This window comes from Populus nigra, chromosome 1, assembly GCF_951802175.1.
Source record: "Populus nigra chromosome 1, ddPopNigr1.1, whole genome shotgun sequence".
NCBI lineage: Eukaryota > Viridiplantae > Streptophyta > Magnoliopsida > Malpighiales > Salicaceae > Populus > Populus nigra.
Window position 1 is genome coordinate 10,977,233 of NC_084852.1, and position 17,896 is coordinate 10,995,128.

At 33.3% G+C, this 17,896-nt stretch overlaps 1 protein-coding gene and 1 long non-coding RNA gene across 2 annotated transcripts; both read left to right on the plus strand.

Moving 5' to 3' along the window:
* Nucleotides 1–886: 886 nt before the first annotated feature.
* Nucleotides 887–2,073, plus strand: LOC133696798 (uncharacterized). Its single transcript, XR_009842748.1, has 2 exons — nt 887–1,485; nt 1,650–2,073. It is a non-coding gene; the product is annotated as an uncharacterized LOC133696798 (long non-coding RNA).
* Nucleotides 2,074–9,336: 7,263 nt separating this feature from the next.
* On the plus strand, nt 9,337–13,014 carry LOC133693500 (glutamate receptor 2.7-like). The gene is made up of 5 exons (XM_062114758.1): nt 9,337–9,709; nt 9,798–11,050; nt 11,198–11,504; nt 11,626–12,023; nt 12,504–13,014. Exons 1-5 carry the CDS (start codon nt 9,445–9,447, stop codon nt 12,879–12,881), a joined length of 2,601 nt encoding a protein of 866 aa, XP_061970742.1. The 5' UTR covers nt 9,337–9,444; the 3' UTR covers nt 12,882–13,014.
* Nucleotides 13,015–17,896: the final 4,882 nt, after the last annotated feature.

Sequence of the window (17,896 nt, forward strand, 5' to 3'; positions counted from 1 at the left end):
TACGCCTTAGAGCCATCAACCATCTTAGGTAGTGCGTTGTCCAACCCTGCCTCTTTTTAAAAGCTCCTTCGAGTGGACCTTTTAGGTAGAGTATTTTTCTAACCCTATCTCCTTTCGAGTGTGCTTTCTAACCCTTAAGAGGATTCATCATTCCTCAACAAGATGAGTCAATCATATCTCATCCTTGTTTTTCTTCTTTACAATACTTACTATCTAAAGTCTCTTACGAGACTTTCTACCGTAAGAATTGTAAAGAGGGGGGCAACTGTCATCACCCAATTTTGGGTGATTCTCCAAAATTCGTTTTTTTTTAAAATAAAAAAAATCAAAATAAAAAAAATAAAATAAAGGCTGGCAATGCGGAGAAAGCCGACCAAGAAAGACTGCAAAAATAGGCGAAAATCAGGCTGCAATTTTCGGAAGAATTTCAAGGCCCAAGTGTACGCTGTTATGCCCAAAAATACAAAAATGCAAATTCAAAGATCAAATTAAATGAGTATTGGACAAATTTGCATAAAAATTAAGTCCAATGACATAATTCAATTTTTAATGGGCCAATTTGATTTAATCATGGGCCAAATTAAATTTTAATTATGTTTAAGAATTAATTTAGGTCCAATTGAAGGATTTAATTAAGTGCAAGGACTTAATTATACTTTAAGTGCGTCAAAATTAATTTGAGGGCTTAATTGGTGAAAAATTAAGTTTGGGAGCTTAATTGAAAAATCAGAATTTTAAGAGACCCAATTTAATTTTTACCAAGTGAATCCATTGAAATCAGGGGCCAAACACAAAACTTGAGGGACCAATTTTAAAGCCCGAAAAAATACTCTACCTATAATAAATAGCAGCCTACAACTCAGAACAATGGGGGGGTTAATTTTGACAAAAAAGAAGAAGGGGGGGTAATTTTGACAAAAAAAAAAGAAAAAAAGCTTAACCCTAAAAAACTTAACATTTTCTTCTCCCTGACAGAGAGCCGCCCCCCCCCCCCCCCCCCCCCCCCCCACAGTTTTGGCTCTCCCAAACAGCCGGTTGCAGCTCTCCCTCTCGGCTATTTCCACCTTCCTTCTTCATCTCAGCCGCCTGCACATTTTCCTTCTCTTCTTCCAAAAACCAGATACTCTCCCCTTCTCCAAGACAGCAGCTCCATTTTTCTTTTCCAGCAACACACCCGAACACCTCCCCAACGACAGCTTCTCTTCTCTTTCGGCAAAAAAAAACAGACCCGGCTCACTCCACAGATCTGCCACCAGCAGCAGCGTCTCCCCATCACAGCGGCGCCGTCTCCAGCTCCTCCTCCACGCACGGCTGCGCTCGCAGCTCCGACCCAGCTCCAGCAGCAAAACCCACGAACAACAGCGGTGAAGGAAGACCATCAACCCGATTCTTCCAGCTGGCAGCCCCATCTCTTCTCAGCCAGTCGATCTCCCAACCGTGGCAGCGGTGGACGACACTGCCGGTGTGGAAATGAAGGAGGCAGAGGTAAGTTGTTGATCCTGCCGTCCACACGCCTGGCTCGTCGCCGGCGGCGCGTGTGAGGCCCAGCTCCAGATTCGGCAGATTTGAAAAGATAGGAGGAAGACAGATCTGAAAACAAAAATAAAACAACTAAAATCAATTGTGTGCGTTTTCTTTGTTTGTTGCAGGTCACCACCGGTGAGGAGAAGAAGAGGCGAAACCGTGACTGACCCCCTGCTGTTTTGGAGTTCCAGCGGCGGCGCGTGGGTTCACGAGCCGCCAGTGACGGTGGCGCGTTGGAACGCGCGCCGCCAGCTGTTCCTGCCTCCAATTCCTGTGCAGAAGGGTTCCCTTGCAATTTTTGGAGTTTTAAGGACCATTTTGTAAATTTGAAATTATTTTATGTAATTTTTATTTATTTTTGAATATTGTAATTTGTATTGTGGATGTAAAAAAAAAGAAGAAAAAGAAAAAAGAAGAAAAAGAAAAAAAGAAAAAGAAGAAAAAATATAATATAATAAAAAATGTGTGTTTGTGTTTGTAATTTTTTTATTATGTTATTGAATTATAAAAAGAAAAACAAAAAAAAATAAAAATGCATGTTTGTATTTATTTCAGGGATCTTTTTATAATGAGACGGCAAAAGAATAAAGGAGGATTTAATATTTTGATTGGATCACGGTGTAGAAGTACAAACTTGTACGGAAGTTGTATTTCTAAAGTCCGATGAAAAGATAAAATTTTTAAAACTTTTTTAACAAATCAAGCCACGAAGCAGCTTATCTCAGGTAGGGTGCGTTAGGGGTGTTAATATCTTCTCTAATCACAATCAGTCTCTTATCCGAGAATCTCTGACAAGACCAGTCAACCCGGGTTTCCTAGTAACCCTCAATTAAATACTAGGTGGCGACTTCCAACAAAATCAATTCCAATAACAGAGAGCAAAAAACCGCCATCGCCAGGACAGGCCGACGCCGCGCGCGGGTGTTTTCTGACGTGCAACAATATATATCTTTATTTTTACTTACCCAGTCCCGTACCATAAAATCTCTATAGATTAGTTAGGGTTTCTAGTGACTATAATACTAGGTGGCGACTCATTAAACAAGATATTTTTCTATCTAAGAACAAGATGTCAGAAATCTATTCTTTTTATGAATTTATTTTTAAGATCGATATCAGGTGTGACAAACCTAAAAATAGGTTATGACAATAATAATACCACATGTAACACATGTAACCTATACGACCGAAAAGAGTCATTAAAGAGGTTAATATGATATACTTTTCATTTCATGATATGTAGTAATAGTTCCAACTCTTTGGAATATGAGTATGTTAGTAACTCCGTTTCTAATAATTAAAAAAAATCTATTGAACAGAAAAAGAAAATAACTAAAAAAAATTAAAATTATATAAAATTCAAGTATGTAAAAATAAATTATCTTAACATAAAAGCTAAATATTTATTACAAATTTATATTTTCAAAGACAATAAAACTAGAACAAAGGCGGCACTGGAGGATGAAAAGAAGGCTAGTCGTTCCAAGACCATAGAGCCAAAAAAAGGGTGCTCATGTACCACTCATCTATGATCTAATATCCATGACCATTGATCGAAGTTCTTAATATTCCACATAGAGTTGTTCATATTTTTCATTTAGATAGGCCATAATGTTCTTGCACTCCTTATTGTAACAAGGTCGTGAACTCTAGAGATTGGGTGTTCGATATCGATTGTAAGCTCTCAACGGTTGAGACACTATGGGTTGTCTGCAAGTTCTTGATCTTAGTGTTGGAGAGTTCGTACACCTGATTTCTATCGGGTCCACCAGTCGATCCTCCCTCTATCCAATAAAACGATCATCCCCGTATCTCTCCTTTAACTAGTTGTTATATGTCTCATGGAAATAAAAAATAAAATCATCAAATTCAATTTAAGAAAATAATAACTTATGAAAGAAAATGGTTGAATGAACATATCATAAAGTATTGGGCATGGTTGTCAATGCATTGTTGTATCCCTTTTTGGCAGTCCTCTTTACGCATATGCATCTCCACAAAAAGCTCAATTGAGTTTGGTTCACATTTAAGAGTCGTAGTCTGTAAGAAAAAAATGTTGCGAGTTAAATATATTTATAAATAACAATAAAATAATTAAAGATAGATGTGATTAAAATTAATCTTACCATTTACTTCACATGCAAAACAAACATAACGAAGCTGCTAGTGTGCGTGGTAACTAAACCATGAATTTGCCTGCTCTGGTTCCCTACACTGGATTGTGAGTGTTATGCGAAATGCTCGAACATCACGTGCTAAATATATTCCGTCCATATATTTTCTAAGATGTATGGCGGCCTGAAATCCTTTCTAAATTGTCACATCATTCGAGCCTGGTATAGTGTTTTCTCAAGCATAATTTTTAGATTTTTTTACGCATCATATAAAAAATCACGCAACTTACACGATACAACTGTATTCTATATTGGATAATGAAAAATGAAATTTTAATATTTAAAATTAAGAAAAAAATTATCGTATTATTTTCAATGTTACCTTATTGCAGCGTGATTTTTCCAAACTCTCATTACAACATTATCATTAGCTATATCCCACTTAAATTTAACCTTGCATTAAACATTTATAAAAAAATAAATCAATAATTTCAATAATGATGTTTGGAAACCATGCATCAACATGTGGTTTCCAATCTTAAATCTTAAAGGAATTAACATTAATGATAGTATAATTTTTAAGTTAACATTAATGTTAAATATTGTAAATCATGCATTGATATCTAGTTTCCAATCAGGATGTTTGGAAACCTGACACCACTAAAACAATGAAATCTCACACCTATGGATTTGATCCGTAGGAAAAACTATGAATTCTGGTATTGTGTATCACATGAACATGCAGCATTTGGAATAAACTGTACTTGAGAGTATCAATTCTATACTGTCTAGAAACCACACTATACCGCAACCTAAGACATTCTCAGATGTATATAAACCCAAAAGTTGGGGCATAATCTATCATATGTCTCAATTATTAAAAATTGCTCCTATATTAGTAATTTGTTCAATAACACTTAATTTGTATTTATAAAATTGGCTCAATTGGATATGATATGAACTAACAATTTTCTCATAAGAAGAGAATGAATTGAGTTGTACAGCTCATCTATAGATACAAAAGTGGAGAATGAAATGATGAAGAACATCCTCTACACATCTGATGAAGACTACTCCATTGGCCACTGTGTTCATCAATCACTATAACCATGTTTTTCTCATTTAATTTTTTGACATCGTAACTACTCTCTTATTAGTCTAACAAAAATTTTAATTCTATATAAAATGTCCATGACAAATAATGACGGTACAATCTTAATTCTAATATAATTTGTATTCTTTATTCACGTGTATCCTTCCTAGCTGTATATGTTCTTGTTATACTCAATTGTTGACCACTATTATGAATCTAATAGTAGGGGTGAGCAAAAAAACCGATAAACCGATTAAACCGATTAAACCGAGAAAACCGGAAAAAAAATAACCGAAAAAACCGAACCGAAAAAAAAAACCGAATTAACCAATTAAAAAATCACAAAAAAATTCCGGTTCGGTTTGGTTTCGGTTTCTAAAGTCTGAAACCGATTGAACCGAACCGAACCGGTTCAATTAACCAGCATTTAAAAAAAAAACTAACTATAAGTACAAACATTTCCTAACCCTAGCCGCCCCCCCCTCTCTCCCTCTCACTTCACCCCCCCCCCCCACCCTCTCCCTTCTCTGTCTCTCACTTTACCCTCTCACTTCTCTACCCCTCACGTTACCCTCCCCCCCCCCCACCCTCTCCCTTCTCTGCATCTTTCTCACTTTACCCTTTGCCTTTGATTTTCCTCCCCTCCCTTATGGATTTGGTTCCTTTGGGTTTTAATTTTCTTGTTGAGTCTGTGCCACAAATGGAATTGGAATAGTAGATCCATTCCTCCCTTCTCTGCATCTTTCTCACTTTACCCTCTGCCTTTGATTTTCCTCCCCTCCCTTGTGGATTTGGTTCCTTTGGGTTTTAATTTTCTTGTTGAGTCTGTGCCACAAATGGAATTGGAATAGTAGATCCATTCCTTTTCTTTTGTTTTTCAAATCTGTGGATTTCTACAACCCCCTGCCATATGATTAATTATAATGAAATGGATGAACTTTCCCTCGAACAATCAACGCTATGTGTAGTTGAACGTTGTTGCGGTCAAGGTTGTAGGAGAAGCAGAGAGGACCATTGGGTTTGAACCGGTTTGGAAGGGGAAAAAACCGAACCGAACCGAACCGAAATTAATCGGTTTGAACCGGTTTTCGGTTCGGTTCGATTCAAAAAATTAAAAATAAATAAATTCGGTTTGGTTGTTTATTTTGGTTTAAAACCGGACCGAACCGGAAATGCTCAGCCCTATCTAATAGTGAATAATTACTGTTTTTAATGAAATATATTGTTTTATATAAATACTGGTTGAATCTTAATCAAAATATCTTAAATTGTTTAAGAGACTATGATAGTATAGTAGTTTAATTATATATTGTTTATGTCCTTATTGTTTTTTCAATTAAGTTCTTTATTGATAAAATTTGAAATTATTTGATATTTCTTTTAAAAAGTTCAACAGAAATTAAAAATTATAAATTGAATATACATGGAGATTATAAAATGTTTTATATCCACATATTCTATATTGATTTTTTTTCTATTATTATATATTAAAAAAATTATTTCAACCAATATATATATCAATAGTCAAATACATATATTTGGATGAGAGGTGCAATACAAAATGTGTTTTGAGTTGAGAAGGAAATATTCCATATTGTTAATATTTTGGTATACAAATCTTAGATGAGTCTTAGATCATGAAACACCTATTTAATTCAAGGATTTTTCACGGGTATGGGATTCATTATCATTTATTTCATTTTAAATATCACAAGATTAATAATATGAATAAAAAGAATTGTATGCTGAATAACTATGGTAATTAGATTAATATACAAACATACAATCCCGTGTTTGAAATGATTTCAACTTCAATGGGAGGTAATTAAAATTGTTCATGAGATTAATTAAAAAGGGATAAATTTATATAATTTAAAATGTTTTACATTAAATAGTCAAGCTTGGAAAAACGTAACTGGACATATACTAGAGTCGTGATTCTCTTTTCTGAAGAACTTGAAGCGTTTCAAGACTCGATGCGTGCAGATTCAGTCTTGGACACCGACACGTATTTCCAAGGACTATAGATGTGCTGAAGCATTAATTTCCAAGAACTCGGCTTGCGAAGAAATCTGGCGAGTAATTACGAGGAAATTATTGAAGGGTTTTTTCTTAGCTGACAAATGAACTTCTTCAACCATGTATTTTGTCTTACATGCATGGCAAGCAGCCCCGCACAGAAAAATCCTCGTCTTTACTTTGTGTGGCCTCTTCACACAAGTTAAACACAATTAAGGGTGCATCCTATCGGCCTTCCAACTTGCACTGTGCTTTTGGATTTGAGTATCGGACCTCGTAATCGTGACAAATATGTTGCGCAATAAAAAATTTCTGATAATTAATTTAGAAAGAGAAAAAAACCATTGGCAGCCCTAAGAATCGAGAAAGTTGGACCTACAATACGTACATGAATAAATCTCATAGCCGCCATTGGACCTTTGACATGGATGTGATTCCATGGCAGGCATTACAAGTTATTCTTCTTGTTGTCTCATATGTAGAAGTAGCAATCGTAGATTGTCCCCTCAGACATAGGATCTTGTCTCTTTTATTCATAGAAATAACTTGGATGGTTTCCTTCCTTGTATATCTATGGAAGGGAGGAAACGATTAAAAATGGAGAAATTTCTCTTATCTTGGTTGGAGATGAGAATAAAAGAGAAGAAATGGAAAATATTAGGGTTAACAACAAAATACCTTTAGTAATTGCATCAATCAGCTATCCCTTAAATGTGATCTAATTAACTACAGAATTTAAATACATATTAAATTTATAATTTAAAAGGAGATATAAACAAAATTATAGTAAAAAAAAATTGAAACCCAAAGATTTCAATTTTTTAGTTTTTTTATTTTGACTTTATATGAAATTTATTTTTTCTTTTATTTTAGTTTTCATAACTTCTATTTTAATTTTAATTTTAATTTTAATTTAAGTTTAAATAAGATTTTATTTTCACTAAAAAAAGCAATTTAATTTGAAAGCCTTTCTTTTCTTCATTAAGTTTTAAATATTATATTAAACTTGATTAATGAAAATTTTTGGAGTTGCTACATGTATTATTAATGGATTTTGTTAATAGAATTGGATGAAGAGTGTAAGAAAGGATAGGATTGAAACTCTTACATAAGTTTAGTGTAAAATTGATGTTTGTGTTCGGTGAGGGGTAGTATTTTAATTAACCCAAAATACTAATAAAAATGTTGCTCCAATATCCTCGTTTAATCAACAATAAAATCAAACACCCCATATATTTTTCAAAACAAAATTTTTTCTTACTTTCTTTTAAAGCACTTTTTTTCACCATCCAAATAAACAAAAATTACTTTTTCCATATTCATTCTTTTTTTTCTCATATTTTCTTTTCTCGAACATATTATGAGATTAAAAACTATTCCTATAATATTGACGATTCTCCAATATCCTGAATGCTAGAGAAAATATATTTCGCGACACTTGGATAATGGATAATCACGTGTTCATGTTAATTTTCTATTCTTCATAGATGAAGTTTCTAGGGGTTGATGGCACATACTAGATTTTTGACAAAACAGTCCCTTTGTGGATTTTTTGGGACCTTTTGATGATTAATTAATGACTTTTATGAAAAGTTGTAGTAAATGTAAATTCAATTCTAAAAACAAGAGTATTTGTTCTTAGTATGTGATAAATGTTTTCGATATAATTGTAGGAGAGTAAAAGATCATAAACCATTTTCTTGAGTTGTTCAAAGCGTATTTATAACCTTTTTTCTTTTCTCCTTGAGGGGTTGTAAGTATTTTCCTTCTTCATTCAAATAGGAGGAAGACATTTACAATCAACATTAATATTGATTGTAAGTGTCTTTTTACATGATATTAATGTTGAAAGTGTCATGTGCTTATGGAAGATGGTTGTATGTTAATTTGTACATAATATTTATATCGAAATCAACACTCATATTAATTTGATGTATGGATGGTCTTATTTAAAACATGAAAAACCTTGAAATTTCGAGTCAACCCTATTGAAGGGGTGGGAAGTATATATTAACTTGAATCTAAGCATAACAAACATTAAAAACAACTTAGCGGTCAACTGGCATTTTAATTACTTAATACCAAACACCAAATAATATTAAGTAATTAGCATTACAAAAAATAACTTCAAATTAATTTTATATTTTTATATTTTTAAATTTTTTCAATGTGTTTATATTAAAAATAAAAAAATAAAAAAAATAAAAATTATTTTAATATATTTTTAACTTTATTACTAATTAGTATTCTCAATTAGCTTGTAAATCAACCGAAAATAACCCTTTTTCATGTCAATCCCTTGAAATTAATCTTAGTTGACACGTAGATAGCCAAATAACACTCTAGTGAAATTTGTAGCTGTGGGGATTTGCACCAAGGGTTTCGAATTTAAATTTTGCGTGTCCCATTGATTGCCTTGTTATATATATATATAAAAGTTCTATTTTTAAAATGCTGTTTTGTACGGTGTCAAAAATCGGCGACAAAAAATAGTAGGATATACTTGCACACAATATTTAATGAAATGATACAGAAAATGGATGAGAAATATAGACCAAATTATAACCCCTGAACAAAGGAGAAAAATCTTAAGGTTGAAAGTTGACGAAGTAAAATATAAATTGAGATCTCTAGGCTAACAAGTATGGAGGAAGAGAATCAGCTCTAGTACTTTGTTATTTCGTTAAGAATACAATGTGTACTTTGCCTCACGCCTTCTCGTTGTTCGCTCTAATTTTGCTCTTGACATCCGGTACAGGAGCCGATCAAAGCACCAAGACACAGGCTATTTTCAAAGGAAGTGCTCGAATAGGAGCTATTGTGGATACAAGTTCCCGTATTGGCAAAGAAGAAATAGTAGCGATGGAAGTTGCAAAGGAGGATTTCTATGGCTTCGGAAATCTAACACTTTTGCTTACAAATGACTCTCAAAAGGATACCATCCATGCAGCTCTTGAAGGTAAACTATATGTTTTGCTTTTGAAATAAGTATCGTTTGCCTTAAATTAAGATAAATCCAAGCTCACATCTGTGCTTTGCTTATACAGCTAAGGATCTTATCGACACACGACAAGTACAAGCCATTATAGGACCACGGACATGGGAAGAGGTGCCATTAGTTGCTGAGATTGCCAGAGAAACACAGGTTCCAATTCTTTCTTTTGCTGACACAGCTCCAGAATGGGCAACTGAACGATGGCCTTTTCTACTTCAAGCTTCACCTGATAAGCGTGCTCAAATGAAAGCTGTAGCTGCTATTGTGCAATCATGGAACTGGCATCAGGTCACTGTGATATATGAAGATACAGATTCTTCAGCAAGGGGAGTCATACCACATCTACATGATGCCCTTAGAGAAGTTAATTCAGAAGTAAGCCAATTTGTAGCCTTCTCTCCTTTTGCTTCTTCTGATTCAATGTCTGAAGAGCTTGAGAATGTCAAAAGCAAGCAGTACTGTAGAGTCTTTGTTGTTCATATGTCCTTCAAATTGGCTGTGCGGTTATTTGAAATGGCAAAGAAAATGGAAATGATGAAAAAGGACTCTGTGTGGATCACAACAGATCCCATTACAAGCCTTGTCCATTCCATCAATGCCTCTGTAATATCCTCAATGCAAGGAATTCTAGGAGTCCGGAGTTACTTCCCTAAAATGGGACGGCATTTCGACACTTTTAATCAAAGATTTAGTACACGTTTTAGCAGAAACTATCCCCGAGAAGAAAAGAAAGAGCCTGGGATTTACGCCGTGCAAGCCTATGATGCTATGAGGACAATAGCTCTTGGATTAAATAAGACCGGAAGTAAAAGGGGAGGGAAAGAGTTGTTGGAAAATATTTTGGACGCAGACTTTCATGGTTTATCAGGTAAAGTTAAATTCAAAAACCAGAATGTTGCTGCAGCAGAAATATTTGAGATCGTGAATGTAATAGGAACGGGTTACAATGAACTCGGGTATTGGTCCAATGGATTGGGATTCTCGGAGAACATCCATGAAAATTCTAGTTATAAAAAGTCGATGATTGGTTTGGGGCAAGTGTATTGGCCGGGGGGTCCTACGTATACTCCAAGAGGATGGACTGCACTGACAAGTGCTAAGCGATTGCGAATCGGAGTGCCTTCCATTTCAGGTTATGAAGAATATGTGAAAGTGGAATATGATGATCGCTTGGGAACGAACTTCTCTGGTTTTTCAATCGAGGTCTTCAAAGCAACTGCAGCAAGCATGCCATTCTTTCCGCCATACGAGTTCCATGAGTTCAACGGAAATTACAATGAACTTGTAGAGCAAATTCATCTAAAGGTAAGAAGCAGCTTGATAGAGTAAAATGATTAGTTAAATTTTCATTAATTGATCATGCATGCACGCATATTCTGGAAAAAAAAAAGAAAAGAATACTTTAGACTAATCATACTTTGTTGTACTTGGACTTTTTGCCCACAACACCAGAACTTTGACGCAGTAGTTGGTGATGTGGAAATAGTTTCAAGCAGATACCAATATGCAGAATTCACCAATCCATATACTGAAACAGGATTGGTGTTGATCGTCCCGGCTCGTTCGAGCAGTAAAGCATGGTCATTCGTTAAACCATTCACCACAACCATGTGGGTTTTAATCTCAGTGATTACAGTCTACAATGGTTTTGTTGTTTGGTGGATAGAACGAAAGCATTGTGATGAACTACAAGGCTCCATCCCAAATCAAATTGGGATCATGATTTGGTTATCCTTCAACACTCTTTTCTCCTTGAATGGTAAATTGAAGTTTTTATTTCCAATCAGTTTCCTTCTATGATTTGAACTTTTGAAAATATAGAACTAATCCTTTAACAAGCAATTAATTAACAATATCTTGCTGACAACAATTTGATTTAGGGCCAAAGCTTCATAGCAATCTATCAAGGATGTCAGGGGTGGTGTGGCTGTTCGTGGCTCTAATCATCATCCAGACGTACACAGCCAACCTCACAAGCATGCTAACTGTACAGAGGCTTGAACCCACTATACCTAGCGTTGAAGAACTATTAAATAGCAATGCAATGGTTGGATATTGTACAGGTTCCTATATGGAAAGATATTTGGCGGAAGTTTTAAAATTCAAGAGCCAAAACTTGCTGCATTTTCAGTCAGCAGCAAGTTATGCTAAAGGCTTCGAGGACAAGAATATCTCTGCTGCCTTTCTTGGAACTCCCTATGCCAAGATATTCCTCGCAAAATACTGCAATAGATTCATCCAAATTGGACCAACGTACAAAATTGGAGGGTTTGGATTTGTAAGATCTCGAGATCATATTTATTCACCTTTTCCATTCATTAATAATTTTCCTGAAATTACTATTGCAAATTTACATTCTTACGGACCAAACCAAAATATGATATAGGATTAGCTCTTGTAAAATGTGTATTAGGTACGTCCAGAGGCTTTTTGTTGACTTTGTAGGTAGGTTGGACCACACTTTAGAAGGTGTTAAATTTGACCAAGGAAACTAACAATAAATCTTTGATTTTAATAAATTAGTAGGAGAGAGATCACTTAGATAGGTTCAATGAATCATTAAATATAAGTTGAATAAATTAGTAGGTATGGTAAAAGACGCATGCCTAATCTTAGGCTTATTTGCTTCGAAATATTAACACGTCCAAATACATATATATATATATATATATATATATATATATATATATATATATATATGAATTACACATGAACTTAAGGAGTGATTAAATTTTTACATGGTTAATTTGTTTACCAGGCGTTTCCGCGTGGATCTCCATTACTTGCTAGCGTGAATGAGGCTCTACTGAAAATATCAGAAAATGGAACGCTAAAAGAACTAGAGAAGACATGGATTACCCCACAAAAATGCCCGGAGATGCAGAGTGAAAGTTCCAGCCTTGGACCCAGTGGCTTTCGAGTACTTTTCTTTATAACTGGAGGCACAACAACAATTGCCTTCGTCATATACGTTTGTCGCACTAATTTGTTGAGGCATGGAAACATATTGAGAATTATCTCAGCTGAAGTACTACTGAAACGTTGGTTCTCTCTGAGGAGGCACTTCACTAGAAGAGTAGCCAACGCTGAAATTCCTATGAATGCTTTTCCAGAGGCTCCAGTCCCGCTGGCTTGAATTTAGCCATAGAAAGCCGTTGTTGTGAGGAGAAATCTAACAAAATTGATGAAGCTATGCAGATTTATACATTACTGTACATGTTGCATGTGAATAGAATACAAATTAGCTAAAGGGGTAATTATCGTGATTATCATTTAATTATGTGATTTTCACTTTCCCTCTATTTTCTTTTCAATTCTCTTTCCTTCTATTTTACATCGTGTAAAACAAATCAGAAAAACAAATTTAGATTATTTACAGAATTACCATTATATTTTAATTAATAACTAAAAACTATTTATATAAATATTACAACATTGTCATCAAAATAATATTATAATATTTTTATATAAAAAAAACACCTAAAACTTTCACAATTGAGATTTCATCAAATTGTGCATACAAAATCAAACCCAATCACTATCATGCTAAAAGTTAAATTAAGCACAAATCCTTGTATCTATTGCGTTTTTCATATTGTGCATATGCTAGCGAGCCCAAAGAACATTATCTAAAAGTTGTCTTCCTGAAATGAAATTAAACTATATCATATTAACCTCTTTCATGACTTTTTGCGGTCGTATAGATTACATGTGATATTATTATTGTCATAATCTATTTTTAAGTTATTTTATAAATTTGATATTTTGGCAAAAGCAAGCTGGGAGGAGATTTCACTTGTAAAAAAAAATCAAGCTGTAATTTTAGATTGAATCGAGAGCTTAATTGTATCCCATTTTGTCCAAAACTAGAGAGACAATGAAAATTTAAGGTCAAGTTACATAATTATTGGACGAATCTACATAAAAATTAAGCCTAAGGACATAATTAGATTTTTAATAGACTAACTTGATGTAATCATGACCAAATTAAAATTTAATTATGTTTAAGAATTAATTTAGGTACAATTAAAGGGTTTAATTAGGTACAATGACTTAATTATACTTTAAATGGGTTAAATTAATTTTATTAGGGATTTAATTGGTGAAAAAATAAGTTTGGGAGCCCAATTTAGGCTTAATTAAGTAGATTGAGATTTTAGGAGACCAAATTTAATTTTTACCAAGTCAATTGATTGAAATTAGAGGTAAAATTGCAAGAAAATCAAAATTTTGGGGTCAATTAAGGGTTAGATTGAAGAAATTCACGACCAAAATCATTTTGAAAAAGGCGTCAAACTCCAAGCACCCAATTAGCTAAAAACAGGGATGAAATTGAAGATATTTGAAAGTTTAATGTTCAATTAGGGGTTAAATTGAAGAAATTCAAAATCAAGTACCTAAAGAAATTGAAGTTTGTTAGGGGCAAAATTGAAAGTTTGATGACAATCAGGGTGTAATTGAAAGAAATCATAAATCGAAGGACTAATATAAATTTTACCAAAATGGTGTTGTTTTAGGTTAACTATTCATCTTTTTCTTCAGGTTTTCACTCAGAAAGGCTGCTTAAAGGGCTACCTTCCTAAGAAATTTAATGATTCATCCCTCTACCAATTTTGGCAAAACTTGAACGCAAACGATGGCCTAACGTCTGATTACACTCCAGTGTAGTCCGTTCTGGCCGATTGACACCACAATGGTTATGGGATCGCCTTAAAGTGGCTAACTCGACCAGCCCTTCTACAATAACTTTGTTAGGCCATGATGGCCACTTTGACCACCGGTTGGGATCCTTAAAGATTGAATCAAGGGCTAAAATTTGGTATCATTAAAGACAAAAAATCCCCTTTTTATCCCATATAAATAGAGATGGACTCCCTAGTTACAATGATCATGATTAAACTTAAACATACAAATTAACACCATCATATCCAACTCATACAATTCCAAGCTCAAAGTTTGTAATCCTCTAATTTTCCCTGACCATGGTTGGCTACCCTTGGCTTACAATCCATGGTTGCTAATAAAAATATAAATTAGCCTCCTGATATATATCATTTCTATCACAAATTACAAATCCAACCAAACTAATATTTTCATACCCAATTTCAAACTTCCATCTTTCCACATTTAACAAACATAACTCAATATCTATGCATTTTATTTCACATGAATTACAATCATGATCAAACACAATTCCATCATCATACAAATAAAGATCAATCATAATAAAATCATTTAAAATACAAAAATCAACACAATTTAGTCAAATTTCTACACTTTCATAATTCCAAAATATAACAACAATAACTAATTTTTTAGCAATCAATATTACAATATTCAAAACCAATCTTAAGCATTCCCCAAAATCATTAAAACATCAAAATGAACTCGATTTAGTCAAATTTGCAAATCCTCCAAAATTTCTAACCATAGCCGGCTACTTTCATGTTTTAATTTCCATAATTGGTTTTTAATTTCTTCAATTTAATCTTTATTCATGTCTTCACAACCCTAAATAACTATGAATTATATAATTTGGAATTTCCATTCAAAGTTACATAAAACCTAAAAATTCAAAATTGGATATTTGCAATCCCACATCAAAAATCAAATTAACGAGTGTTTTGCAATAAAATCCAAAAATCCCTTATTTCTCTTTCAATTTGCCACATTTCTCTCTCTATCGCTAACTTCATCGGTATATACCGACAGAAACAATCTGTTGGCATATACCGACACTACAACATTTAATAGTTTTATCAACGGACATCATCCATCGGTGTAAGATTGTCGATCCATCGGTAAAAATTTTACCAACTAAATCATCGATGAACTACGTTTATCAGCATAACATTCATTGGTAATTCCATGTTCTGTCGCTAATTCTGTCAGTAAAAAAAAAAGGATGGTTTTACAGACGGAAAATGCGCGCAAAAAACAAATTCCCGCTGGAAATATACCGACCGATTCATTCCATCTGTTATACCATCGGTAAAATTACCGATGGAATAAGATGTTAGTGATTGTAGTATATGCAGTAAATATGTAAAACCTCTAGGCGAAAAATCATAAATTGACTAGTTTTAGGTAAAACAAAAAAAAATTGTAACTCTTGATCGGGTTATCAGAAAATTCTGAAACTTTACATGGAGCCTTCTAATATTGCCTTAGCTTGGGTTAAAATTTCAGAATTTTTAAATAAATTCAAAAATTTAACAAAAAATAACAATTTGACTAGTTTTACATTATTGGACGTAATTTTCAATCCGACTATCACATTGAGCTAAAATTTTATGAAGAACCTTAAAATACATTGAATAGAATCTGGTTAAAATTTTAGGATGAAAAGAGCTCGGTAGTTCTAGCAAAAAAATAAAGACCGTCAAATAGAAGCAAAAAGACTCATTAAGGGTAAAATGGTTATTTACCATTAAAAAAAAAACAAGTCAGCTCTCCTTTTCTGTTATAAGCTGCCGACTGGGTAGAAACAAAGTGTGAAAAGAAAAAAACAAGAGAAGAATGTTGGAAATCAAAAGAAAAACAAGAAAAAGTGAGAGAGAGCTTTGAAAATTGTAAGATTGAAAGACTTGGAACATTAAATTAAGAGAGAATCAAGTGAAGGAAGATATAAGAAAGGAGAGGAGGGCTGGCCACCCTAGGAGGAGAAGAGAAGCTGGGAGAACTTAGATTGGTAAGCATGAAAAGTTAAGATTCTTACTTGAATGAAGTGTTTTTGAGTTCATTTGAGTAAGTTATCAAACAATGACAATTAAATTTGATTTAATTTCTTATATTCTTGACTTTTTAAATTAGCATTTTTATGAGAATTTGAGAATTTTGAGAAAAGTAGTAAACATGATGGAATTGAGGTAGAATAGTATGGAAATAGTGAATGTTAAGTAGTAATTAAGAAAGAAATTGAATAAGTTTGAAGAAATGAACTTGAAACCAAGGATGAGGAAATAAAGGAATGAGGTTTTGATTGTTTTATGTTTGAGAAATGATGTTCTTTATCTTATTTGAAGTATTCAAATTATGAACAAGTTAAGAAACATCATAAGAATGTGAAAAGAAGGAATAAATAAATGGTAGGCATAGTTCATGGAAGAATTCTTTAAGTGAGTTAAAAGAAGAAAATTGATTAAACTATATGTTGAAAATGAGATGACAAATGAATGAAAATTTTGGTGCAAAACCCAATTAAATAAAAGATATTACATGCTTCAAATTTAGGCACACAGGAGAAATAATAATGGATTAATAATGTAATGCAATTTGATTGATTCAGGAGTTGTTTCTGGAGCAGGGCATCAGGCAGGAGGACCTGGGGCCATCACGAGCAGATGGTAGGTGATTCATCACTTTCTTTTAAAATTCAAAGTTTCATTATTAGTTATAAGTTGTTTATGACATATTGATATGGGAAAAGTAGAAGAAGAAATTTGTTGGTAATATAATTGGGATGTTGGGTAATTCGTATGGAATTACCGATTAGATTGGCTATTAATAGAGAATAGCCAGATGTTGGGTAATTTATATGGAATTACCAGTTAGATTGGCTATTAATTGAGAATAGCTGGATGTTGGATAATTCGTATTGAATTACCGGTTAGATTGGCTATTATTGGAATTACTGGTTTGATTGTTGGTTATCGAAGAGGGTTAGCCGGGTTTGAGGTAAAATTGTGAATTACCAAATTAAAAATTAAGCAATGAGTGTTGGTTGCAGAGGTCCTATAAGTCTAGGATTAATAAATTATGAATGAGTTATTAATGTTGATATGTAGTAAGTTAGTGATGAAAGACAATTTTATATTTTGAATAATTGTGAACATAATAGCTTTATCATTTTTAATGTGTTATCTTCCTTATTTCTTATTAATGTTATGTATACAGGTTTTTCACGAGGTGATGCGGAGCGTTAAATATAGGATTTGTGTTTAAATTTGTTTATTTTGTGGAATGTAATATCTTTTGCTTTATATATAATTTGTATTATATGTAGATTTTAATATATGTATCCTAAAGATATTTGCTTTTGGTATTTATACATTCAAAAAGTATGAGTAAGGAACTAATATTAGACAACTGTTCAAAAAGAATACTTGGCAATTATAATCATGCATGTTTAAAAAATGGATGCATGTTAAT

Excerpts from the sequence above, each read along its gene's own strand:
- LOC133693500 (XM_062114758.1), top strand. The coding sequence starts at position 9,445 with ATGTGTACTTTGCCTCACGCCTTCTCGTTGTTCGCTCTAATTTTGCTC. Across the intron at positions 11,505-11,625 it reads CACTCTTTTCTCCTTGAATG|GGCCAAAGCTTCATAGCAAT; the intron begins GTAAATTGAAGT and ends AATTTGATTTAG. Across the intron at positions 12,024-12,503 it reads AAATTGGAGGGTTTGGATTT|GCGTTTCCGCGTGGATCTCC; the intron begins GTAAGATCTCGA and ends TTTGTTTACCAG.